This window comes from Polypterus senegalus, chromosome 4 (genome assembly GCF_016835505.1).
Source record: "Polypterus senegalus isolate Bchr_013 chromosome 4, ASM1683550v1, whole genome shotgun sequence".
Lineage (NCBI taxonomy): Eukaryota > Metazoa > Chordata > Cladistia > Polypteriformes > Polypteridae > Polypterus > Polypterus senegalus.
The window spans coordinates 180,407,279-180,433,935 of NC_053157.1; the positions used below are offsets into that span (position 1 = coordinate 180,407,279).

A 26,657-nucleotide genomic window follows, 5' to 3' on the forward strand; every position below is an offset into this window, starting at 1 on the left:
AAATATTTTATAAAGAATGGGAAGTGTTAGTGTTTCCAATAACTTCTGAAAAAGAACGCACAATGCACAACGAAATTGGCATTGCCACCTTATAGCAGTATTTTGTTAAGAGTCTACAGATTCTGATTCGCACACTGAAGATGATATCACTCCTGAGAATTTGAGTAACATTTTTTATCATATTTGCACACTGAAGCATACAGAACAAGAAACTGTTTCTCTGAAAGCCTAAACAAGTTTAATGTTTCTGAAGCATTACTTAAGTTAGTACCTCCAAAAAGATCTTTAATTTCTTTAATGACATTACTGCTGCTATTATGAATATGTAAAATGACTAAAATGAGGGACGACTATTTGGTCATTTGGGAAGCTTGCAAACGCCATTGCATTTAACAATAATCAATTGTAAATCATAATTTATAATCTTCATGATCATAACTGGTTTAAGAGTTATTGTCTAAGTTTTTGTATATTTGAATGTTGGCACCTAAAACGTTTTCCTTTGCTCCCTGTAGTCCTCTGCAACCTGTGGGGTGAGACTCATTCTTTTTACATCATGAGATAAAAACTAGTGAGGTGGATGAGTGGAGTGCCACAGAGTGAGAGGAAGATTAATGCTGAGTTCAGACATGTAATAGGTATTATTCCAAGGAGAAACATACTAAGTTGGTTCAAATACTCAACACTGAAAGTCATACCATACACAAGTAACCAACGTGATTCATAGAATTGAAGGTAACTATTCCAAAACAGAAAGATGTGCAAGTTCAAGCATCCTTTAAATTGAGACACAAAAGAAAACCAACCAATGAGTCACTTAAAGCATGCTATAGCCACCAAGCCCAAAGGTGGAACTGAAAAATGTAATCTGTACATGTGTAGTCATGAATATAGGTATGATAACTAAATTGAGATTACTATAAACATTTTATTAATATGTAAAATTACTGAGTCAAGATTATTAATTATTTTAGTTTAACACAACATCATTATCTGTCTGGAAGGTGTGGGGTAGTGGTCCACTTACCCTGAATCCAGGGATGCATTTTATGAATATAAGGAACGTTTTCACATCATTTTTGGATTTTGGACATCTGAGTCTACATAGCAATTTTTATACAATCAATGCCAAGGAATTTAAGATGAAATTTGTTCATAAATGCACCTCTATGCTCTCTCACTGCAACATCGTATAGGTGCGCATAGTGCCACTCTGCCACCCTAGGTACCCACAGAACACAATCTGGTTCCTCCATCTCCCCTGCCTCCATAATGTCTCAAGGTTCAACGGTTCATTATGCCCAAGAAAACTTCCTACTGGAACTGACCTCAATGCAGCTATCCCAAACACTCATCTACAAATCTGACCTCTTTCCTTTGGTTTCCCTGCTCTATTTATCCTAGGTGATGCAGGCATCGACTACTGGTGCAACTAATGAGGAGAAGCTACCCTGACCTTTCAATTGCATGCGACTCTCTTCCCTGTCAGCCTCAATAAGTCATCTCATATTTCTATTTCCACCACCTCTATGTGCAGGGCAGCATAACATTTCAAGATGCACTTGCTGTTTTTAAACCACCGGGGCAACACTATGTGTCTCTATTGCTGTGAAGGTTTTTTGAAGCATGTCACACAGAACACAGTGTGCAGCTATGCTAAACAATATCCTAAATGATATAATCCTGTGAACATCAACAGTTAGGGAACTTTGGTGGAGTCTTGGCCTTAAATGCTTACTACTTACTACTCAATAAAGGAGTACAGTAGTATGTTTTCCTGTAGCGAAACAAGTGTCATTCCTGATTCCAGAAGTGGGTTTAAAAAGGCATAACACTAGCTGAGAGGCTAAAAATCTCACTGAAGGGAACTAGAGGCCAGAGTCATGACTGAGTGAGTGACAGAGAGCCATGGAAGGCCACAGCGACCTGAGCCTTCACAGGTTGTGGTCTGGTTTGGGAGCACTGCTGGAAGCCAGGATGGCTGTGTTGGTCAGATGGACATCTCCACTGTCACAAGACCTTGCAAGCAGAGGAAATGTCGCTTTCAAAAAGCAGTACTAGGGAATCAGTTTTAAAAGGACAGTTTTCTTGCCTTGGGAGTTTTTAACCTCGATTTTAAGGATTTATTTATTGCACTTGTTTTTAACCCCCACATGGAAACTGTTCATTTTTATGGATTATTATTTATTTATTTATGGAAGGAGCAGTGCACTATTTATTTGGCCACTGATTGTTTGGATTGTTTTAATAAAAACACTATTTCACCTTTGCACCTACCCCTTGCTATATGTAAGTGTCCTCATTTGCCTGGCTCATCCCTTGATAAACATTACCAGCAGTGGCAGGTTCAAGAGGCTCCTGGAAGAGATTGGTAGTGTCGAGCCAACCCGCCTCGTCACACAACTTTGTGTTGAACTTTGTTCCTGGGTGACAAAAGTCTGACATTTGTGCAAATTTAAATTAACCAGCAAAAAGTAAAACTTTAAAATACCTTTGCTTCAGTTATAGAACAATCTGTATCCCATCTAAATTTGGATCCTATTTTACATTCTAGTCTGCCAGGATAGGATCTGACTCCCCATGTTGAAATTAACACCGGACTGAGAACCATTCAAGAAGAGGACATATGGATGAATGTCCTAAAATACTGACTCTATCCTTAAACATTTGATGTATTTATTTGCTTTTACTTACTTGCTTGCTCCATTACAGCTTTTAAAGGTGCTTCTATCCTGGCTAGATGGTGCGCACAAAGGTCTTCAAATGTTGACCTACAAAAAATGCATGACAATTTGAGTTTATTATTAATATTATATTCATTATACACAGGTTTTTGATTTCACTTGTGATATATATTTTAAAATGTAATCCTTCCATGATCAACACTTAGGACCTGTGGAAATACATTCATGATTGAAGGATTATGATCATTTGGTAATTTGAGATGTTTGCCTTTATCACAAAATACAAATTTAATCAGAATTTGTCTTTTCCTGAATTAACATAAAGTATAATTATTGACCAACTGGAATCTTTTTGAATGCCCATGCAGCGAAATGATACATTTAGTGAATAGAAATTGTACAAGTATATAAAGGCTGATATCAAGTTAAAGAAACCGGTATGTGTCAATGACACAGAGTTAGCTAATTAATAAAGCTAACCAGTTAAACTGAAGATATTGAATAATGTATTAGAGAAACACAAACAAAAGTAACTGCAAGAAAGTTGATCAGTTACTTTTTGTATGATTCTAGCATCATGTCTCAGGCTAAGGAAAAACAAAGCAGAATTGAGAAAAAAACACAGTGGGTGCTCACTGACATGTTCAAGATAATAATCATTAAAAAAAAAAAAAAAAAATACTCCATCAATCCACTGTTACCCAAAAAGTACGAGTGAAGGGCATTTAAAAGAATGTTGGCCCTGTCAAGAACTGCATGTTCTCCTAAAATTTCACCACAGGCCAAAAGGAGAATAATAAAAAGGATAAAAGGCACTGTAACCTAAAATAACATTGTGCGAGTCACAAGCCTATCTTGCTACCTCTATATTAGTAATGCACAGATCAGCAATCTATAATATGGTTGACAATCTATATATTATGGTTGTCAAAAAGAAATCTGTAGTTTGTTCTCTGTACAGAGGCCTCATGTTTGGCTAATAGCCAATACAGCCAGAAACCAATACAACTTTACCATAATAGTTAAGTATAGTATTGGGAAAGGCTTTACATGAGTTTGCTTTTCATACTCTTGCTCTGGGCAACTTGACTTCACCGAAGGGCAATCAAAATTCTTAAAAATATCAAGGAATTAACGAGAACAACGTTAATTCATCAGTTTGAAAACTCAACTATAAAGTGGATGTTTCAACAAGATAACAACCCTAAATATTCAAGCAAGTCCACTGAAGAAGCACTGACCAGAGCCCTACTTAAATTCAGTGACAGGACCTGAACAGAGATGACAGTGTTTTGTAAAGATGAATGTGAAAAAATGCCTTCAGCAAGATGTCAAACTACTAATTTGTTATAGTAGGGACTGTTATTAGACTAAAGGAGGTGCCGTAAGTTACTAACTGAAAAGGGTTAATTTACTTGTTCAGACAAAAATGTTTTATTAAATAATACTGTTTAATCCCTATGAGTTTCCTTTTTATGTGTGAAAAATTAAAGGAACACTTTGAAAACACAATTGGGAAAAAAAAATCATGCTGGATATCTATACTGATATGGACAGGGTAATGTGTTACGAACGAAAGGATGCCAAATTGTTTGATGGAAATTAAAATGATCAACCTACAGAGGGGTGAATTCAAAGACACCCTGAAAATCAAAGTGAAAAAATGATGTGGCAGGCTAGTCCATTTTGTCAAAATTTCATTACAGCAACTCAAAATCGTACTCAGTAGTTTGTATGGCCCTCACATGCTAGTGTGCATGCTTGACAACATCAGGGCATGCTCCTAATGAGCCAACGGATGGCGTTCTGGGGGATTCTCGTTCCAGATCTGGACAAGGGCATCACTAAGCTCTTGGACAGACTGAAGTGCAACCTGGTGGCGTTGGATGGACCGAAACAATGTCCCAGAGGTATTCTATTGGATTTAGGTCAGGCGAGTGTGGGGGCTAATCAATGGTATCAATTCCTTCATCCTCCAGGAACTGCCTGCATACTCTCGCCACATGAGACCGGGTATTGTTGTGCACCAAGAGGAACCCAGGACCCACTGCACCAGTATAATGTCTAACAATGGGTCCAAGGATTTCATCCCGATACCTAAATGCAGTCAAGTTGCAGTTGTCTAGACCGACCACCAAACCGGTCATGCTAAACAATGTTACAGGCAGCACAATGTTCTCCATTGCTTCTCCAGACCTTTTTACGTCTACCACATGTGCTCAGGATCAACCTGCTCTCATCTGTGAGAAGCACAGGGTGTCAGTGGTGGACCTGCCAATTCTGGTATTCTATGGCAAATGCCAATCAAGCTCCAATGGTGCCAGGCAGTGAGCACAGGGCCCACTAAAGGATGTCAGGCCCACAGGCCACACCCATGAAGTATATTTCTGATTGTTTGGTCAGAGACATTCACACCAGTGGCCTGCTGGAAGCCATTTTGTAGGGCTATGGCAATGCTCATCCTTTTCCTCCTTGCCCTAAAGAGCAGATATCAGTCCTGCTGATGGGTTAAGGCCCTTCTAAGGCCCTGTCCAGCTCTCCTAGAGTGACTGTTCTCCGATTCTCGTGGAATCTCCTCCATACCACTGAGACTGCGCTGGGAGACATAGTAAACCTTCTGGCAATGGCACATGTTGATGTGCTATCCTGGAGAAATTGGACTACCTGTGCAACCTCTGTAGGGTCCAGGTATCGCCTCATGCTACCAGTTGTGACACTGACCGTAGCCAAATGCAAAACTAGTGAAGAAACAGTCAACAGTTGTTTACTTTTCTCGGTCTATCTCACTCTCTCTAACATTCTCTGCTCCTTACGGAGTGGGTGTGAGCAGAGGGGCTGATTGCCTAGAGGATACGGACGCTCCTCTAAAAAATGCTAAAAGACTACCTTCACATTGCTCCCTTCTTTGCAGCAGCTTTATCGCGGTGCTTCGCATACTTAAAAGCCCAACAGCCCTATTGATTTTTGATTGTTTGCTTTTCTCTCGCTCTCTCTGACATTCTCTACTCCTGACGCACACTCCTTTGAAGAGTAAGATATGTTTGCATTCTTTTAATTGCAAGAAAGAACTGTCATCTCTGTCTTGTCATGGAGCACAGTTTAAACTTTTGACTAAAGGGTGTTATTTCATGTCTAGAGGGCTCTAATAATGTTAGAAAACGTATTTAGAAGGTTGTAAACAGGTTTTCTATGCTCTAACTGCAAAAATATTAGATTTATAAGTAAAGTATCCCACTTCGTGGAAATTCATTTATCGCGGTAGAGTCTGGAATGGATTAACCGCGATAAACCAGGGTTTACTGTATAACTGTGCGGAGAATATTTATAAACAGTGTGGGAGAGTTTATAAGGGCTTAAAATATATAAAAATAACCATACAAATATATGGTTTCTACTTCGCGATTTTCACCTATCGCGGGGGTTGCGTTCTAGTAACCCCGAGGAGGATATACTATATATATATATATATATATATATATATATATATATGTATGTATATGTATATGTGTGTATATATACATACATACAGGGTGGTCCAGATCTAACTGTGCAGATCCAGATAGTCTTGATGACTTTGATTTATATATATATTAGGGTGGTCCAGATCTATTTATGCAATTTTCATTACACTATAAAACTTATTAAGTTTATTACATAGAAAATCACCCGAAAAATCCCGGACCATAGAGAAGTGTGCGAACTGACAACATGAAGAATCGTCTTTGCTCCGAACTAGAATCGTCCCCGCATAAATCAAAGTCATCAAGACTATCTGGATCTGCACAATTAGATCTGGACCACCCTGTATGTATATATACACACATATACATATATATATATATATATATATATATATATATATATATATATATATATATATATATATATATATATATATATATACACACACAGTAATCCCTCCTCGGGGGATATACACACACACACACACACACAGTACTGTGCAAAAGTTTTAGGCAGGTGTGAAAAAATGCTGTAAACAAAGAATGCTGTCAAAAATGGATGTGTTAATCATTTACTTTCATCAATCAACAAAATGCACTGAATGAACAAAAGAGAAATCTAAATTAAATTAATATTTGGTGTAACCACCCTTTGCCTTCAAAACAACATAATTTCTTATAGGTACACTTGCACACAGTTTTTGAAGGAACTCGGCTGGTAGGTTGTTCTAAACATCTTGGAGAACTAACCACAGATCTTCTGTGGATGTAGGCTTCCTCACATCATTCTGTCTCTTCATGTAATCCATAGACATACTCGATGATGTGGAGATCAGGGCTCTGTGGGGGCCATACCATCACTTCCAGGACTTCTTGTTCTTCTTTACGTTGAAGATAGTTCTTAATGACTTTGGCTGTATGTTTGGGGTCGTCGTCCTGCTGCAGAATAAATTTGGGGCCAATCATACACCCTGATGGTATTGCATGATGGAGAAGTATCTGCCTGTATTTCTCAGCATTGAGAACACCATAAATCCTGACCAAATCTCCAACTCCATTTGCAGAAATGCAGCCCCAAACGTTCAAGGAACCTCCACCATGCTTCACTGTTGCCTGCAGACAATAAATGAGTACCGCTCTCCAGCCCTTCGACGAACAAACTACGAACAAACTGCCTTCTGCTACAGCCAAATATTTCAAATTTTGACTCATTAGCCCAGAGTACCTGCTGTCATTTTTCTGCACCCCAGTTCCTATGTTTTCGTGAATACTTGAGTCGCTTGGTCTTGTTTCCACGTTGGAGATATGGCTTTTTGGCTGCAACTCTTCCATGAAGACCACTTCTGGCCAGACTTCTCCGGACAGTAGATGGGTATACCAGGATCCCACTGGTTTCTGTCAGTTCTGAGCTGATGGCACTGCTGGACATCTTCTGATTTCGAAGGGTAATAAGCTTGATGTGTCTTTCAGCTGCTGCACTAAGTTTCCTTGGCCGACCTCAACGTTGCCCATTTCTTTGTGCTTCTTCAAAAGAAATCCCAGTCTGCTTTGAAATCTTTGTCTGGGAGAGACCTTGCTGATGCAGTTTCCGTTGATTACATTGATGCACACATCAGAGCTAGAAAAATGTAAGAGTCGGAAGAAAGCGCGTTGCTAGGACTGATTGGAGGAAAATTTCGTTTCAAAAGACTACTCGATGGAAGCCTTGATAAAAGCATGGTTTTGTGCAAACGTTATTACTAAAATGTTTCCTTTTCTTTTTCATTACTTCTTTAACACACCACTTCTCCGCTGCGAAGCGCGGGTATTTTGCTAGTATACTGTATACAGTGGGATGCAAAAGTTTGGGCAACCTTGTTAATAGTCATTATTTTCCTGTATAAATCGTTGGTTGTTACGATAAAAAATGTCAGTTAAATATATCATATAGGAGACACACACAGTGATATTTGAGAAGTGAAATGAAGTTTATTGGATTTACAGAAAGTGTGCAATAATTGTTCAAACAAAATCAGGCAGGTGCATAAATTTGGGCACCACAAAAAAGAAATGAAATCAATATTTAGTAGATCCGCCTTTTGCAGAAATTACAGCCTCTAAACGCTTCCTGTAGGTTCCAATGAGAGTCTGGATTGTGGTTGAAGGTATTTTGGACCATTCCTCTTTACAAAACATCTCTAGTTCATTCAGGTTTGATGGCTTCTGAGCATGGACAGCTCTCTTTAACTCACACCACAGATTTTCAATTATATTCAGGTCTGGGGACTGAGATGGCCATTCAGAACGTTGTACTTGTTCCTCTGCATGAATGCCTTAGTGTATTTTGAGCAGTGTTTGGTCGTTGTCTTGTTGAAAGATCCAGCCCGGCAGCTTCAGCTTTGTCACTGATTCCTGGACATTGGTCTCCAGAATCTGCTGATACTGAGTGGAATCCATGCATCCCTCAACTTTGACAAGATTCCCAGTCCCTGCACTGGCCACACAGCCCCACAGCATGATGGAACCACCACCATATTTTACTGTAGGTAGCAGGTGTTTTCTTGAATGCTGTGTTCTTTTCCTCCATGCATAACGCCCTTGTTATGCCCAAATAACTCAATTTTAGTTTCATCAGTCCACAGCACCTTATTCCAAAATGAAGCTGGCTTGTCCAAATGTGCTTGAGCATACCTCAAGCGGCTCTGTTTGTGCTGTGGGCGGAGAAAAGGCTTCCTCTGCATCACTCTTGCATACAGCATCTCCTTGTGTAAAGTGCGCCGAATGGTTGAACGATGCACAGTGACTCCATCTGCTGCAAGATGATGTTGTAGGTCTTTGGTGCTGGTCTGTGGGTTGACTCTGACTGTTCTCACATTGCCGCTTCTGTCTATCCGAAATCTTTCTTGGTCTGCCACTTCGAGCCTTAAGCCTGTGGTCTTCCATTTCCTCAATATGTTCCTAACTGTGGAAACAGACAGCTTAAATCTCTGGGACAGCTTTCTGTATCCTTCCCCTAAACCATGATGGTGAACAATCTTTGTCTTCAGGTCATTTGAGAGTTGTTTTGTGACCCCCATGTTGCTACTCTTCAGAGAAAATTAAAGGAGGAGGAAACTTACAATTGACCCCTTAAATACTCTTTCTCATTATAGGATTCACCTGTGTATGTAGGTCAGGGGTCACTGAGCTTACCAAGCCAATTTGAGTTCCAATAATTAGTTCTAAAAGTTTTGGAATCAATAAAATGACAACAGTGCCCAAATTTATGCACCTGCCTGATTTTGTTTGAACAATTATTGCACACTTTCTGTAAATCCAATAAACTTCATTTCACTTCTCAAATATCACTGTGTGTGTCTCCTATATGATATATTTAACTGACATTTTTTATCATAACAACCAACGATTTATACAGGAAAATAATGACTATTAACAAGGTTGCCCAAACCTTTGTATCCCACTGTATGTATGTATATGTATATATATATATATATATATATATATATATATATATATATATATATATATACACACATATATACATATATCTATGTATGTATATATGTGTGTGTATATGTATATATCACACACACACATATACATATATATATACAGTCATGTGAAAACATTAGGACACCCTTTGAAAGCATGTGGTTTTTTGTAACATTTTTAATAAATGGTTATTTCATCTCCGTTTCAACAATACAGAGAGATTAAAGTAATCCAACTAAACAAAGAAAACTGAGGAAAAGTCTTTTCAAGATCTTCTGTAAATGTCATTCTACAAAAATGCCTATTCTAACTGAGGAAAAGATAGGACACCCTTGCCCCTAATAGCGAGTGTTACCTCCTTTGGCTGAAATAACTGCAGTGAGACGGTTCTTGTAGCCATCTACCAGTCTTCGACATCGGTCTGAGGAAATTTTACCCCACTCCTCAATGCAGAACTTTTTCAGCTGTGAGATGTTTGAGGGGTTTCTTGCACGTACAGCCCTTTTCAAGTCACCCCACAGCATCTCAATGGGATTCAAATCTGGACTTTGACTTGGCCATTCCAGGACTCTCCATTTCTTCTTTTCAGCCAATCTTTGGTTGATTTACTAGTATGTTTTGGGTCATTGTCATGTTGCATGGTCCAGTTCCGCTTCAGCTTTAATTTTCTAACTGATGGTCTCACATGTTCTTCAAGCACCTTCTGATACACAGTAGAATTCATCGTGGATTCTATGATGGTGAGCTGACCAGGTCCTGCTGCAGCAAAGCAGCCCCAAACCATGACACTTCCACCTCCATGCTTCACAGTTGGTATGAGGTTCTTTTCTTGGAATGCTGTGTTTGGTTTACGCCAAACATGTCCTCTGCTGTTGTGTCCAAATAATTCAATTTTGGACTCATCTGTCCAAAGAACATTATTCCAGAAGTCCTGGTCTTTGTCAACTTTATCTCTGGCAAATGTCAGTCTGGCCTCGATGTTTCTCTTGGGAAGCAAAGGTTTCCTCCTTGCACACCTCCCATGCAAGTTAAACTTGTACAGTCTCTTTCTGATTGTAGAGGCATGTACTTCTACATCAACAGTAGCCAGAGCCTGCTGTAGTTCTCGAGATGACACTTTAGGGTTTTTGGAGACCTCTTTTAGCATCTTGCGGTCTGCTCTTGGGGTGAACTTGCTGGGGCGACCAGTCCTGGGCATGTTGGCAGTTGTTTTGAAAGCCCTCCACTTGTAGACTATCTTCCGGACAGTGGAATGGCTGATTTCAAAATCTTTTGAGATCTTTTTAAATCCCTTCCCAGACTCATAGGCTGCTACAATCTTTTTTCTGAAGTCCTCTGACAGCTCTTTTGTTCTCACCATGGTGCTCACTCTCACTTCAACAGTCAGGAGCACACCAAACTAAATGTCTGAGGTTTAAATAGGGCAAGCCTCATTCAACATGCAGAGTAACGATCTACTAATTATGTGCACCTGGTGTGATATACCTGTGTGAGATCTGAGCCAATTTAAGAGGGAATACATGTGAGGGTGTCCTATCTTTTTCCTCAGTTAGAATAGGCATTTTTGTAGAATGACATTTACAGAAGATCTTGAAAAGACTTTTCTTCAGTTTTCTTTGTTTAGTTGGATTACTTTAATCTCTCTGTATTGTTGAAACGGAGATGAAATAACCATTTATTAAAAATGTTACAAAAAACCACATGCTTTCAAAGGGTGTCCTAATGTTTTCACATGACTGTATATATATACCTGTATATATGCAAAGGGGTATTCAAATATAACCGATGGATTTCTGCTATTGATCTAATTTGTTTTTTTTTGTTTCAAATTGCAGTAATCTGTTAACATTCACCAACTTGATATTTGCATTTGCAAGTAAATAGATTGTGCAGACCCTAACTTGTACTGTGACAATGTTGTTTTTCTAGATGATTCCACAGGTGCCAACTGGCTTTTTATTCTGAACAATATACACTATATGGTACCCTTCAATTGCCCGTTGGACACTTTCAAAATAATAAAACAAGTCAGCCCTCAACATTCCTTCCTCTTTCCTGCTTTTTCACTGTGTTAGCTATTCTCACCCTTTCACTGTCTTACTAACTAACCAGTACTTGGAACTTAAATCACTTTGCCTTGTCCTTGTTTGGCACTAAGATATGTCACAATACATTTGCACAGCAGGACCCATGCAACAGTGTCACGAGCACTTTGTGATCTGCAGTAGCAGAACATTGCTTGTATGAATTTCAGCTCGTTTTTTTTGCTGCTTTTATTGGACATTACTCCGAGAAGGATTTAAAAAAAAAAAACAGCACGGCAGATGCTAAGGGATTTTGATCGTTCTTAAATTTAAATACCAGTTGCCCAAATGTGGCTAGGATTCTTCAAATATATTTCTTTCCTCACAAGCAAGTCAAAATGGATGTTCGAAAGCTGCAAAATCAAATACAGGTAGTCCCCAAGTTATGGATATCCGACCTACGACTTACGAAAGGGGCTGCAGCCGTGATGCATACGCCTCAGTAACTGCCGCTCCGTCATCTTCAGCCTGGGGATGCTGCAAGTGGTGGCTGGACAGAGGCGATTTCGCTGCTCGTGCAGTGTAGTGTCCTTCGGGTGGCTCCCAACAGCAAGCAGTGACCCATGGTCCATAGTCACCGGGGCCACAGCTATCACTCGTGTGCAGGACGGAGGCTTGATGGGGCGGTTCGCTACCTGCTCACCACGCCGCCACAGCTACTGCTCCTGACTGGACACAGACTGGATGGAGCGAAGGGGGTTAGTTCACTGCCTGCCCATCACACACGGCTGCCCCGTTCGTTCTCGGTAGGCGGCTGGTGATGTTGCAAGCGGTGACCCGGTTGAGGCTGAACAGAGGCCATTGAGGGTGAACAGGGCGGCGGGGGGTAGCATTGTACTGTGCCTCAGGTGGCTGCCTGTTGAATGGGGGCGGTGGTGGGCGATTCACTACCCGCCTTTGGTCGCACTGTGTTCTTTCTCGGTGGGCCGACGTTGCAGGCAGCATACTGTAGTGGAGGTAACTGTGTGGTGGGTGGGTGGTGAACCGCCCCTCGCCGTCCCCATTCATTCTCGATAGCAAGCCTGCTTGTACTGTTTTTGTATTAAAGGGATTAAAGAGGTTTTTACTAGTATTTCTCTAAATAGGTTATTAAACTCAAAACTTATTAAGACTTTTAGACATTTTATTTGTGTATATTTAGATATTGTGTTCTTCACATAATCTGAGGTTAAAGTTTGACAACTGTCCATATAAAACAGTTGACTTACCTGTTCATTTTGGATGAAACATCAATATCATTCATAAAGCACTCAATATTTAGTGGAAGATCAGAAGAGTTTGCACTCATCAGCTTTCTTAGTTTCTCACACTCCTGAAACAGACGGAGCAATGCCCTGATGTTTTCCTTCACATTGAGCTTATATTTGGTCTTAAACTCTTCACAGAAATAATCCACAAGAACTTCATCAAAATTTCTTCCTCCAAGATAAGGATCAAATGCTGTAGCAAGTACCTAAGGGGGCAGATTTTCATGCAATTAAAACACAAAAGGGATTACATTAGAAGAAAACAAATAAAAGATGCAAATATTTTAATATGGTAATGAAAAAATCCCTGAATTCTCTACGATGTACTTTCTTATGTTTTTGCAGTAAATATTTTGTAAGTTACAGTACAAAGTATACATTACATATACTACTTTGCTAAAGCTCAGATCTCAGTTTAAACGTTCAGCTATTAATATATTCAAACTTCCTTTCACCTATGATTGTTTTGTTGTTCAGCTAAAATATAATATGGTAAGAGTTCTCACTGTATTAACCTTCTCACCACAACATTAAACAGAATATACAATGAAGAACACTAAATTGTTATACTGTAATACTGCTGTATTTTAGCTTTATGCCCAGCTGTGGTATCCAAGAAGTATTTACTGTATTTAAAAATATATATATATATATATATATATATATATGCCGGCGGCACGGTGGCGCAGTGGTAGCGCTGCTGCCTCGCAGTTAGGAGACCCGGGTTCGCTTCCCGGGTCCTCCCTGCGTTGAGTTTGCATGTTCTCCCGTGTCGCGTGGGTTTCCTCCGGCGCCGGTTTCCTCCCACAATCCAAAGACATGCCGGTTAGGTGGATTGGTGATTCTAAATTGGCCCTAGTGTGTGCTTGGTGTGTGGGTGTGTTTGTGTGTGTCCTGCGGTGGGTTGGCACCCTGCCCGGGATTGGTTCCTGCCTTGTGCCCTGTGTTGGCTGGGATTGGCTCCAGCAGACCCCCGTGACCCTATTCGGATTCAGCGGGTTAGGAAATGGATGGATATATATGCCAGCAACACTCATGACAATGACAACACAATTACATTGTCAACCATGTTACGTTATTATTAAAATGTTTCCTTTTCTTTTTCATTACTTCTTTAACACACTACTTCTCCGCTGCGAAGCACGGGTATTTTGCTAGTACATGAATAAAACCAATGTCGTACGTGTAAAGAATGCTTCAATTTTAAAGCATTAATAATTCCAAATATTGTTCAGAATTACCTTTTTATTTTGTGTTACAAGTACTAATGTCATCTTAGAATTCCACCTATTTATGCAGATTAAAGCATTAATGACATCTGACATTAGATATGAAGAGTCACTTACTGTTGATTAACACTAGAATTACCAGAGCCATCGAAAAAACTCGTAAATCCATCCCACCTTAAATTCGTTTGCACCTCTCCATCAGCATCTTTTGTTTTCTAAATGTGTCAATAAGCCCAAGCAGCAAGCAGCCTGCTATACCATCCCCCAACCACCTCAGAACAGGCAAAAAGTTCACCCAGTTCCAGCCTTGATTGATTATCTGGGAGTGAGCTACCCAGAATTGTAAGGGGAAATAATTTGATGTGTGTTTTGTTTCTACAACAATCTGTGTGAACACATTGTTAAAACAGAAACGTTTTTCATTTTTAGTAATAAATAACAAAATGTAGACATGAACTGTATAATGTGTGAAGGCTGATGGCCAAATATCAAATTGAGTAAACACTTTCAAAAAAGGTGCAAGTGCACTAGCTTCCGTGGTGTAGTGGTAAGAACCGCTAATTTATAATCCAGAGGTCGCGAGTTCGAAACCAGCTACCCGGCAAATTTATCATTTTGAGTAGTGAGCTGCTCTCATTGCTATTATACAATAAAAACATACATTGACTTTTGTCTGTAACAGCCGGTGTAAATTTGTACCACTTGTAAAAGTTGGTGTTTTTTACATATATACCTATGTCTCTATTTTTTGCCAGTGCGGCTTTAACATCATGGACCATAAGGTGCATACTAATTCAGTGTGAGCAGGAACACTTAATAAAACTGAATAAAAAAAATTTCAAGTGACAGTGAGATACAAAGAAGGCAGATTCACCAGCGTTTGAGTGTCTGCTTTTAGACCTCCAGATCAGATAATTTCCAGTCTCACTGCCTCAAAACACCACTCACATCTACAGTTATTCCCAGTTTCAGATAAAATGTAACCATGTCAGATCTTAGGCGGTTTTGTGGGGTTGGGGTGGGGGTTAGTTGGGTGTTGTATCGTGATTGTGACTAAGAGAATAAAAGTAAAAAAAAATACTCTTGACTTTTACAAGTACTATAAATTTACACCGGCTGTTACACACACAAACCAAATGTATGTTTTTACTGTATAATATTAACAATAAGAGTAGCTCACTACTCAGAACGGTAAATTTGCCGGGGAGCTAGATTCAAACTCATGACCTCTGAATTATAAGTCAATGGGTCTTACCGCTACACCACGGAAGCTGGCGTACTGTACTTGCATCTTTTGTGCTAGTGTTTATTTGATATTTGGCCATCAGCCTTCACACATTATACAGTTTATGTCTACATTTTGTTATTTATTACTAAATCATGAAAAATTTTTCTGTTTTAACGATGTGTTCACACAGATTGTTGTAGACAAAACACACATCAAATTATTTCCCTTAACAATTCTGGGTAGCTCACTCCCAGATAATCAATCAAGGCAGGAACTGAAAGAACTTTTTGCCCATTCTGAGGTGGTGGGGGGATGGTATAGCAGGCTGCTTAAGCTTTTTGACACATTTAGAAGACAAAAGATGCTGATGGAGAGGTGTGAAGGAATTTAAGGTGGGTCGGATTTATGAGTTTTTTCGATGGCTCTAGTAATTCTAGTATAAAAATTGATGGACGAACACATAATTACAAAGGTTTAAAATATATGAAGAAAGTGGTATACACTAGAACAGAAATTCTGCAGGATGTGGCAAAAGTTGAGGGCATAGAACCTTTTCATGCAGGTGGGAATCACAATTGAGACTGCAGGACAAATGTAGGAAAACAAAATACCAAAAATGTTCAATAAGACATCTCTCAAAACCTTGTTTCTTTGAACATTAACCATTACTAACAAAAATTCTGTATTGTTTATGTACTAAAAATCAATTTAATGCCATTAATATTTACAATGTTGCTTCTGAACAGTAGATACTTGTAGCATACTGAGAAAAACTGAGTCTGCACATGTACAAAAAAGTGGTTAAAACCAGCCTATTTAACACAGTGAAAAACAAAACAAAGAAAAAAAGTAATGGAAAATCTGACATATGAATCAGGTTTTCACTGGTTTTAGATTCATATGGGAAAGGGCTAATCTATCTTAGCTGTGACAAATATGTCAAAAGTTTAACAGTATAATGGACACAAATGTAGTCTCTGGAATAAATTAATTGCTTTAAATACTTGCTGAACCTTCTTTGATTAGTGCTTCTCACCCAAATCAAACTGTTTTCAGAAAGAAGCAATGTGAGCTCCCTGGTAGCATTAAGGACTGAAAAGGTGAGACATTCATCATTTTAGCTGGTACAGACCCTGTGTAGCCTCTTCTGCACTTCATGGACACAGCTTCAAAATATGGAAGATTCTGCGTATTCAGTACATTAGTCTTTATTTGACAGCACACATAAAGGGTTTTTATGATAACTTAGTTCTTTAAATAGCAAACCATGACTAGGATATTCACGGCAGAAATCCAGTTAGCTATAACAAACAATTGATTCTTTTAACACTAGAATTACCAGAGCCTACGAAAAAACTTGTAGATCTGTCCCACCTTAAAATGCTTCTCACCTCTCCATCAGCGTCTTTTGTCCTTTAAATGTGTTGATAAGCACCAAACAGCCTGCTATCACATCCCCCCATCACCACACAGTTTTCTCAGCTCAAGTCTGTTTACCTGCGTGTCAGTTGCTTACAGTTGTATAGAGTGAGAAGTCAAGTAAAATGACACCTTTTATAAATACTATATCGTTATCTGGAACATTTGCATTTCATGGGTGTTCCGTGTCTACAACGATCTACGCACAGTAAACACATTGTTAAAACAGAAATGTTTTTCATGTTTTAGTAATAATTGACAAAGTGTGAACATGAAGTATATAATGTGTGAAGCCTGAATTCCAAATATCAAAGAAACACTTTCAGAAAAGATACAAATATAACAGAACAAATGCGCTTTATTCCAAGACTATAACCAAAGAAAAAGAAATCAGGTTAGTGTTGCTTGTTGTCCTGACTTCTCGGGTAGTATACTGTTTCGAGCTGCTGACTCCAATTCAGAAGGTTCTGGGTTCGAGTGTTAACGTCTCCCAAAATAAACGTTTTGAGTAGTGAGCTGTTCTTATTGTTATTATACAATAAAAGCATACATTTGATTTACGTCTGTAACAGCTGCTTTAAATATATAGTACTTGTCAAAGTTAGCGTCTTTTTTTAGTTTTACTAGTTTTAATCTATTTACTTATCTTCCTACAGCAAAAAGGCACAAGTATACTGCAGAGCTTCCTCTGTTTAATCGTCAAGGGCATGCTCACAAATTACAAGTGTAATGCCAAGAAAAATACCTGCTGACACTTTAGTACACGAGCAATGGTACAAGAATGCAGTTAGACAAAAGGTGCTATCTTTCTCCTTTATGCCTGGTGCAGCTGTTGAAGCTTCCAGAATCCAAACTTAACCAGACTCCCCCACCCGATCTGACGCCATTTTCAAATAAAGAAGCGCTATAACAGAGGTGAACTCAGATCGGAGAAAACAGAAGCCCTCCCCACCAGGTGTAACTGCGTTGTTCTTATAAGTGAGTGGACATTTCTTGCGGGAGGGCTGCTGTTTTCACACTAATGCAATATTATTTGAAAACGAACAGCATCAGATCGGGTTTGAATACACGTTGGCACTGTTACAGAAGGCATGAGCTTATTCAGTGCAGCAGGATCAACACACAATACATGCAATATTATTTGAAAACAAACAGCGTCAGATTGGGAGTATATTCAACCCCGATCTGACGCTGTTCGTTTTCAAATAATATTGCATTAGTGCGACGGTGTTTTCACATATATTGTCTCTTTCTTTCATCTTGCGGTCTGTAATCAGTGACCGCACGTTTTTTTTTTCCAGATCTTGCCAGTCCCCACATGTTGCTGTATGCTATTTCTTTTGTACTCCAGGTCATGCAGAGGACAGAATAGTACAGATCAGTAAGTTCAGAGCTATATGCAATCATCAGATTCAAATGTTAACAGTTCACACACATGCAAGGATTGTCCTTCCTACATTTACAATGTGTGTACCTGTTACAATATACACACTTCTCTCTATGCTGTAGTTTCTATTACACACCTGAAAGAAAGAGACAATATATGTGAAAACTTCATCGCACTAATGCAATATTATTTGAAAATGAACAGCATCAGATCGGATGTGAATGTATGCTGGCGCTGTTACTTAAGAGTCAGATTAGGAGCATATTCATTGCATTATATAGTTTGTCTACATTTTGTCATTTACTACTAAAATATGAAAAACGTTTCTGTTTTACAAATGTTTACACAGATTACTGTAGAAACAGAACACACATGAAATGCATGTGTTCCAAATAACGATCTATTATTTCCACTCTAAAACTCCACTTCACCCCCAGATAATCAATCAAGGCATGAGCTGGGAGAAGTACATGCACGTTCTAAGCCAGTGGGGGGGATGGAATAGCTGGCTGCTTGCAGCTTGTCTTTATCGGTACATTTAGAGGACAAAGGACGCTGGCAGAGAGGTGTGAACAGATGTGGGCCGGATCTACTAGTTTTTCGTAGGCTCTGGTAATTCTAGTGTTAAAAGAGTATTTTTATAAAAAAAATCCTTCACATACCTTTAGTTTTCCTTTATTAAATGAAGAAATTGAAACTTGAAATGCAGAATGTCCCATGTCAATAAACACAACATTCCTGGGCTTCTCTTCTGGGGCTGGGAGATCTTGTTTATATATTCCATAAGCAAGAGCCACTGTAACCATGCAAAAATATCATACATTAGACAATGGACGACAATAGAAAAACTAATGATAAAATATACAATAGAAGGTAATGCATATTTTTAATGTATCAATCCCAAATCCTTTGCTACCTGTAAAATAACGTGAAGCCACATAAAGCTATAGCATCGACATAATTTAAATCCTTGTGATGTTCCTGAAGTACAGGGCAATTCAAACTGAAAGAACATTTTTTTTTGTTATTACTTCAAACAAACTGTGTAAGACAGAAACACATTCTGCACGTCACTGGCTAGAGAGGAAAGTTCATAGTTTGGTCCTATGGTCCTTGAGGTTGCCTGCCCTCAACATGACCACCATGTACAGCATGACAAACATCAAAACGGTAGACCATTTCTTGCCACACACAAGTCAACTGGTCCCTAGTTACTGAATTTAAAGCTTCCTCAATTCGATATCAAAAATCTTCAATATTAGGGAGCATAGGTGGAACAAACACTCTTTAATGTAACCCCATAGATAAAAACCGCAGGGGGGGTAAGTCTGGAGACCTGAGAGGCCACAGACTATGAGCAAGATCTTGTTGTCCACCTCTTCTAATCCATCGTCCTAAAATGGTGTTGTTCAGGTAATGCTGGACCTCCAAATGGAAATGAGGTGGGGCACCAACTTGCATAAAAATGAAGTCATTTGAATCTTCTTGAAGTTGGGGAAACAACCAGTTCCGTAGCATGTCCAGGTATGAAAATCCAGTTACAGTTTGCTCCGCAAAAAAGAAAGGTCCATAAACTTTGCTTACAGAAATGGCACAAAACACATTTACCTTTGGTGAGTCTCTTTCATGTTCAATGACTATGCAAGGATTTTCATACCCCCAAATTCTAACATCGTGGCATTTAACCTTGCCAGAGAGACAGAAAGTTGATTCATCCGAAAAAATTAGTCCTTCAGGAAAATTGTCCTCTTTCATATCCTCCAGAATTGCAGTGCAAAATTCAAACCATTTTCATGGTAGTCAGGATGCAATGCCTGCACTAATTGCAACTTGTAAGGTTTCATATGCAGAACGCTGTCTAAGAACCGTTGTTTGAGGAATTGATGTGGATTTCCTAGGGCTCTGTTCAAACACACCTCGGATAGACTCGACATTTTCATCTGACTTGGGTGGACAACCATGCTTTTACGTTTGCATATGCAACCTTCTTCTACAAATTTTTTATGCCACTTGTAGATTTGCTTATAACTAGGCTGCTATTTGTTGAAATATCGACAGAATTCACGTTGCACTTGAACAATGGACTCGTACTTCACAAATTGCAGCACAGAAAATGATTTTTCTTGTGGTATTATCGCCATTTTACTATAAATGAGAAACAGCGCTCGGTGGCATTCATTGGTACTTTCAGACGGGCTTTTAAACTTTAAGCTTTCCTCTATCCAGTGATGTGTGGAATGTGTTTCTGTCTTATATAGTTTGTTTGAAAAATTTTGAGCGTTTGTTGTATATAGCTTTTTTTGTTTTTTCTTTTAAAATCAAACCCTGGTACAAACTAGAATTTATACAAGCCAGAAAAACCTAACTTGTGTCAAATCTGTGATTGTATAATATAGAAAAAAAACAAGAGAGAAACCGTGATCACATATGTATACAAAGTTTACACATTTTGTTCGTATTGTTTTATGTGTCATTTAATAAAGTCTGTACTCCACAAAAGGTTATCTCCACATAAATACATTTTTTATACAGTATTTAATATAAAAATATTCTGCTTGATGTACTGAAATGGAGTTTCACAGAAATCACATGAATACACAGGAATTGTTGAAACTTACCTGCTGTTGTATCATTTATAAGACGTAAACAGTTAAGGCCAGCAATCTGAGCGGCATCAATCACTGACCTTCTTTCAGCATCTGTGAAAAAACTGGGAACCTGTAAATAAAAATATATACTCTATTTCTCAGAAACAAACACCAACCTCACTAGCTATATATTTATTTTATAAGTAAGCATTTATTAAAAGAGTTGTACAGACAATGGCAAAGAAAGTTAATTTTCCCTCAAAAATACGAATTAAGTATTCATACACAGGTCACATTCTTAGAATCAAAGCTATCTCACAATGAGACAAATACACAAAATGTGGATATTAATTACAACTTAAGGACCATATTCTATGCATCTTTCTGCTGTTGACACAAGAGGGGATAAAATCCAATCTATGCTGTATTTACCTAAGAAATTAATAAATGCAGCCATAGAGACAGCACTGAACAGCAAAAGTACAACCTTGAAGCTGCATACTTATTGATTGTAAGTTAACTTAAAATGTTTAATGAAAAAAAAAAGTTTACTAACAATAAAAAGGCTCTTTTGTTAGACAAAAACTAAAATGGACTTTTATTCCTTACTTACAGCAATGACACAGTCAGCTACTGGTTTCTTTAAAGCACTCTCTGATGTCTCTTTTATCTTGGTCAATAGCATTCCAGTGATTTGTTCAATTGTAAATACCCGGTCTTCATCAAGGTAACGAACCTATAATGGGAGAAAGTTTAAACATTCTGTACTAATTTTTAATCTGAAGTTTATTTAAAGAACTGATGTCACTCAAAACAGTTATGACAGTTTAATTGGTAAGCATAAATGCTGTCTCCTATTCAAAAACAGCCACTCTAACATACTTGAAAATGTTAAGAATTCAAATGATTGCATTAAAATACCAAAAAGTAAAAAAAATGTGATAAACATATAGTACATAAAATCATCAACTTTAATGTAACTGGCTGGATGTGCAGAGCTAGGAGAGAGCTGAAATGAAGCTGCACACATGCAACTGTACTGCTTGCAACTTGGAAGCTGTCCCATCTTGTGGTGGACAAACTGGTAATTTAAATGCCAGAGACAAACAAAAACAAACAAACAAGATACAAACTCGCAAAGCCCAGCAGACTACCAGATGCTTTTAATCTTTGGTCCCTAAAATATCGTACTAATCAAAAACAACTGGGATAAAAACAAATGACCCAGTTTTTTACGTATGATCTTAACTTGGGTGTCACTTTTAAAGATAGGTGCTTATAGTGCAGCAGACTGCCGTAACCACTGTCAAACATGCACACACCCATTAGTGAGCAATATTGAGAAACTATGCAGCAAGTCTATAAAACAATCAAGAAGAACCATGGTGTTAGCTGTAAAGCAATTGGAAGAGTACAGGATAAAGCAATTTATACCATTAATGTTTCAATACCAGCTACAAATGAAAGGAATCAAAATTACAAGCAGCATTATTTCAAAAATAAACAGAAGATAACTTTTCAAATACTGGAAAAGTTTTTTCAGTGGATTCAATATGGAAGATATTCCACAATGAAGCAATGACTGCAGGGAGGGGAGAGCACAACAGCCAAGTCAGAAGCTGTATACAGTAATCCCTCGCTATATCGCGCTTCGACTTTCGCGGCTTCACTCTATCACGGATTTTAAATGTAAGCACATCTAAATATATATCACAGATTTTTCGCTGGTTCGCCGCATTCTGCGGACAATGGGTCTTTTAATTTAGGTTACATGCTTCCTCATTTTGATTGCCCAGTTGATTTCATACAAGGGACGCTATTGGCGGATGGCTTAGAAGCTACCCAATCAGAGCATGTATTACATATTAACTAAAACTCCTCAATGCTAAAAGATATGCTTCCCGCGTGGCACTTGTTTTGTTTGCTTCTCTCTGTCTCTCTGCCTGACGGAGGGGGTGTGAGCAGAGGGGGCTGTTTACACAGTGGCTGTTTGCCTAGAAGATAGGACGCTCCTCTACAAAATGCCGCTTTATCCCGGTGCTTCTGTATACTTAGAAGTACGTATTGATTTTTTGATTGTTTGCTTTTCTTAGCGAGCGCTCTCTCTGACATTATCTGCTCTTCACGATGCTCCTTTGAAGATAAGATATGTTTGCATTCTTTTAATTGTGAGAAAGAACTGCCATCTCTGTCTTGTAATGGAGCACAGTTTAAACGTTTGACTAAAGGGTGTTATTTCATGTCTAGAGGGCTCTAATAATGTTAACAGTGTGGGAGAGTTTATAAGGTCTTAAAATATATAAAAATAACCATACAAACATATGGTTTCTAATTCGCGGAAATTCATTTATCGCGGCAGAGTCTGGAACGGATTAACCGCGATAAACGAGGGTTGTCTGTAGTGCTATATGCAGAAAGCATCAGAAACTATATATAAAAGTGGTCCTTTGTTTTCCAGCAAAACTCATTTTAGGACTGAAAAGGTGAAAAAGCATAGTTTAGACCGTTTACTATACTAATCAGCCTGCAATATCTAACAAATGCCGATGCAGTGCCGAGTCATTTCATGAAATGTACGACTTCAAAACAAAAATGTACACCAATGCAGCTGGTAACTCTTTTCAACTGACAGGGCTTTGTAAGAAACTGAGAAAGTAACCTAAAAATTCATCATCTTGTTGATAGAGCTGCAATGATTAGTTGACACAATCGAGGACGTCGACTATAAAAAATCGTTGACGCAGATTTTTTATTGTCAACGCGTCATAAACAGAACCTTCAATAGAGGCTCCAGTCACAAACAACCACATTGGTTTTTGTAACTACAATGCACTACATGAATGTCTGGGGGCAGTATCATTTGTTATAGTTTATCAAGTCTGCACACAGTCCTACCAACGAAGAAAAACTTCTGAGAAGAAGAATGTAAAGGAAAATAAACGTGGTTGCAATGGCGAGTCGGATAGAGGAGGGGGAAGGAGATGGAAAAAAATTGAGACAGAAACTTTCTAAAGTGAGGGAGCACTTCACTGAAAAAGAAAAAAAAGTTGAATGCAGATTATGTAAAGCGGAGCTTTCTTTTTATGTCAGCACCATCGCGATGCAGGAGCATCTGACACGACTTGAGAATCTATGCTGGCGCTGTTAGTTAGTTAGGGTCAGATCAGGAGGGGTGGGAGAGCATGAACGAGACTGAGAAAATAAAAGTAAAAAAGCTAACTTTTACAAGTAACAAATTTACACCTGATCTGTTCTTTTTCAAGTAATATTTCATTAGTGTGATGATATTTTCTGATTGGTACTATTCAGGTCATACAATGATTTATTCAAAATGTCACATATGTTTGTCTCTTTTTTTCCCCCCGGTGCTGCGCACGGACACCAGAAGGGGTGAGCTTATTCAGTGCTACTTATGCTATAACAAGTTGACCTGGCAGTGATCAAAGCACATGTACTGTGCAAGGCATGTACGGGGTCCACTGAGAAAAGAAGAGCGTTCATGGCTGACCCTGCAGAGGAAAATTCTTTCCTCTGCATGTCCTGGAGTCCTGTGCAGACTGGGCAAGATCAGGGGAAAAAAATGCGGTCATTGATTACAACCGCATGAATGTAAATAATGTTGCATCCGTGCCACAATGTTTTCCGAAATGTACTGTACTATATAAGGTCATAAAATGAATAATTACAAATATCATATATACCTATGTCTCTGTTTTTTTGTCAGTGCGACTTTGACATCACAGGCCTTAAGGCACATACTAATTCAGCGTAAGCAGGAACACTCAATAAAACTGAATAAAAAAAAATCAAGTGACAGTGAGATATGAAGACGACAGATTTGCCAATGTTTGTGTGTTAGCTTTTATCCGTCCAGATCAGAGAATTTCCAGTTTGATTGTCTCAAAACACCACTCACATCTACAGTTATTCCCAGTTGCAGATAAAAAGTAACAGCGTCAGATCCCTGGGGGGAGGTGGTAGTATGTATCGTGATCATGACTGACAGAATAAAAGTGGGAAAAAAGGTAACTTTTACAAGTACTATGCATTTACAGTGGCTGTTACAGATGCAAATCAAATGTATGTGTTTATTGTATAATATTAACAACTAGCCAAACCATACGCCGCATAATCAGGCCCGTTTTTTAATGATTTTTAAGCACAGGGAGAAAATTACCATTTGAAAAATCGGTAATGTAATAAATCAGCAAGAAAAGCAACATTGTAACAATGTACGGAACGAACCAACACACAATCGTCCATGACTGAAAACTGGCGGACCATCCTCGCGCCTTCTCCTGCCAGACGGAGGGATGGGGGTGCACGGTACGGAGGTTGGAATGGGAGGAGAGGAAAAGGACGTCCATTCAGCTCCATCCACCATGCTAGTCTGCCGATTTCTCGTTCAGTATGCACTGCCCGCTCATGTGCCCGTCACTTGAGTCGTCGTCTTTATACAGTCCAGATGTACGTGTGACTGACGTAGACTTTTCATTGCTCTGTGCGCATCTGGCTGCTTTTCTATATATAATCCACTAAGACACCCGGCCACGGTAGTAGCGAGGTGGGAGGGGGGTGTGTACAAAGGGTTGGGACGTAAGCAGTGGGAGCGTATGAGTCGCACTTAGTGGGAATTCCACGGTTTGCAGCCCGAATGGGGTTCAACGGCTTACCCACGCCGGGTAGGCATACGCTCAATGTCATGCATAATTATTTATTGAATGCTAAACACTTCTGGAAAGACACGGTTGTCTAAAACGGGTTGGTGTGAGAATACAACAGTAAGCGAATGAAAAGATGGAACTCTGGAGAGAGCAAAATACAACACAATAGTGAACCCGTGGCATAACAAACACCGCATAATTATTTATTGATGGTTGAACACTTCTGGAAAGACACAGTTGTCTAAAAAGGGAGGGTTTGAGGATACAACAGAAAAGTGAATGAAAAGATGGAACTCTAGATTTTTCATTGCTCTGTGCGGTTTTGGCTGCCTTTTTATATATAATTCACCAAGACACCCGACGAGTGTGAACAAAGTGCAGGAGCATCTAAGAATACGCATGTTTGTTGCGGATGCGAATTGCTGTATGTAGCGTGTAAAACAGTTTGCTAGAAGACTGCTTACTTCATTGTGTTTTAACCTCAGTTGTAAAGGAATGTTTTAAGGACCCTATGGGATACCTCTCGGTTTTGGCTGCTTTTCTATATATAATCCACCAAGATACCCGACCACGGTAAGAGGGGGGTGTGCACAAAGGGTAGGGACGTAATGAGTGGGAGCGTATGAGTCACACTTAGTGGGAATTCCACGGCTTGCAGCCCGAATGGGGTTCAACGGCTTACCTACACCTCTCTGCGCTGGGTAGACACACGGTCAATCACATGCATAATTATTTATTGAATGCTAAACAGTTCTGGAAAGACACGGATGTCTAAAACGGGTTGGTGTGAGAATACAACAGTAAGTGAATGAAAAGATGGAACTCTGGAGAGAGTAGAATACAACACAATAGTGAACCCGCGGCATAACAAACGCCACATGGCTCAGACTCATGTGGACTCTTACCACAGACGAAAGGGACTAACTGGGTGGTCGGTGAGTTTTTGCGTCCGGGCAAATGGGCAGGCAGTGTGAATGCCTAGAGAGTGAGGGTAGACGCCGGCCGGTGAAAAAGGAGTATTGGTGGGCAGGAAAACGTCTTCCGTGTTCCTGCATGAGAATCTAAGAAAATGCATGTTTGTCGTGGATGCGAATAGCTGTATGTAGTGTGTAAAATAGTTTGCTATGGTGCACGCGGTCGTGCGTCGTAACCGAAAAGTCTGTTTTTAAAGACTGCTTACTTCATTATGCTTTAA

General features: G+C 39.1%; 1 protein-coding gene across 2 annotated transcripts in view; it reads right to left on the bottom strand.

The window, feature by feature from the left end:
- Window positions 1–26,657, bottom strand: part of hspa4l (heat shock protein 4 like) — a 96,140-nt gene that overhangs the window by 39,723 nt on the left and 29,760 nt on the right. For both annotated transcript variants that reach the window (XM_039751716.1, XM_039751715.1), the window contains exons 4-8: window positions 21,412–21,534; window positions 20,829–20,928; window positions 18,873–19,006; window positions 12,909–13,153; window positions 2,695–2,771 (exon numbers count right to left, since the gene is read on the bottom strand). In XM_039751716.1, coding sequence (XP_039607650.1) covers window positions 2,695–2,771; window positions 12,909–13,153; window positions 18,873–19,006; window positions 20,829–20,928; window positions 21,412–21,534 — 679 coding nt within the window. The remainder of the gene's footprint in view (window positions 1–2,694; window positions 2,772–12,908; window positions 13,154–18,872; window positions 19,007–20,828; window positions 20,929–21,411; window positions 21,535–26,657) is intronic.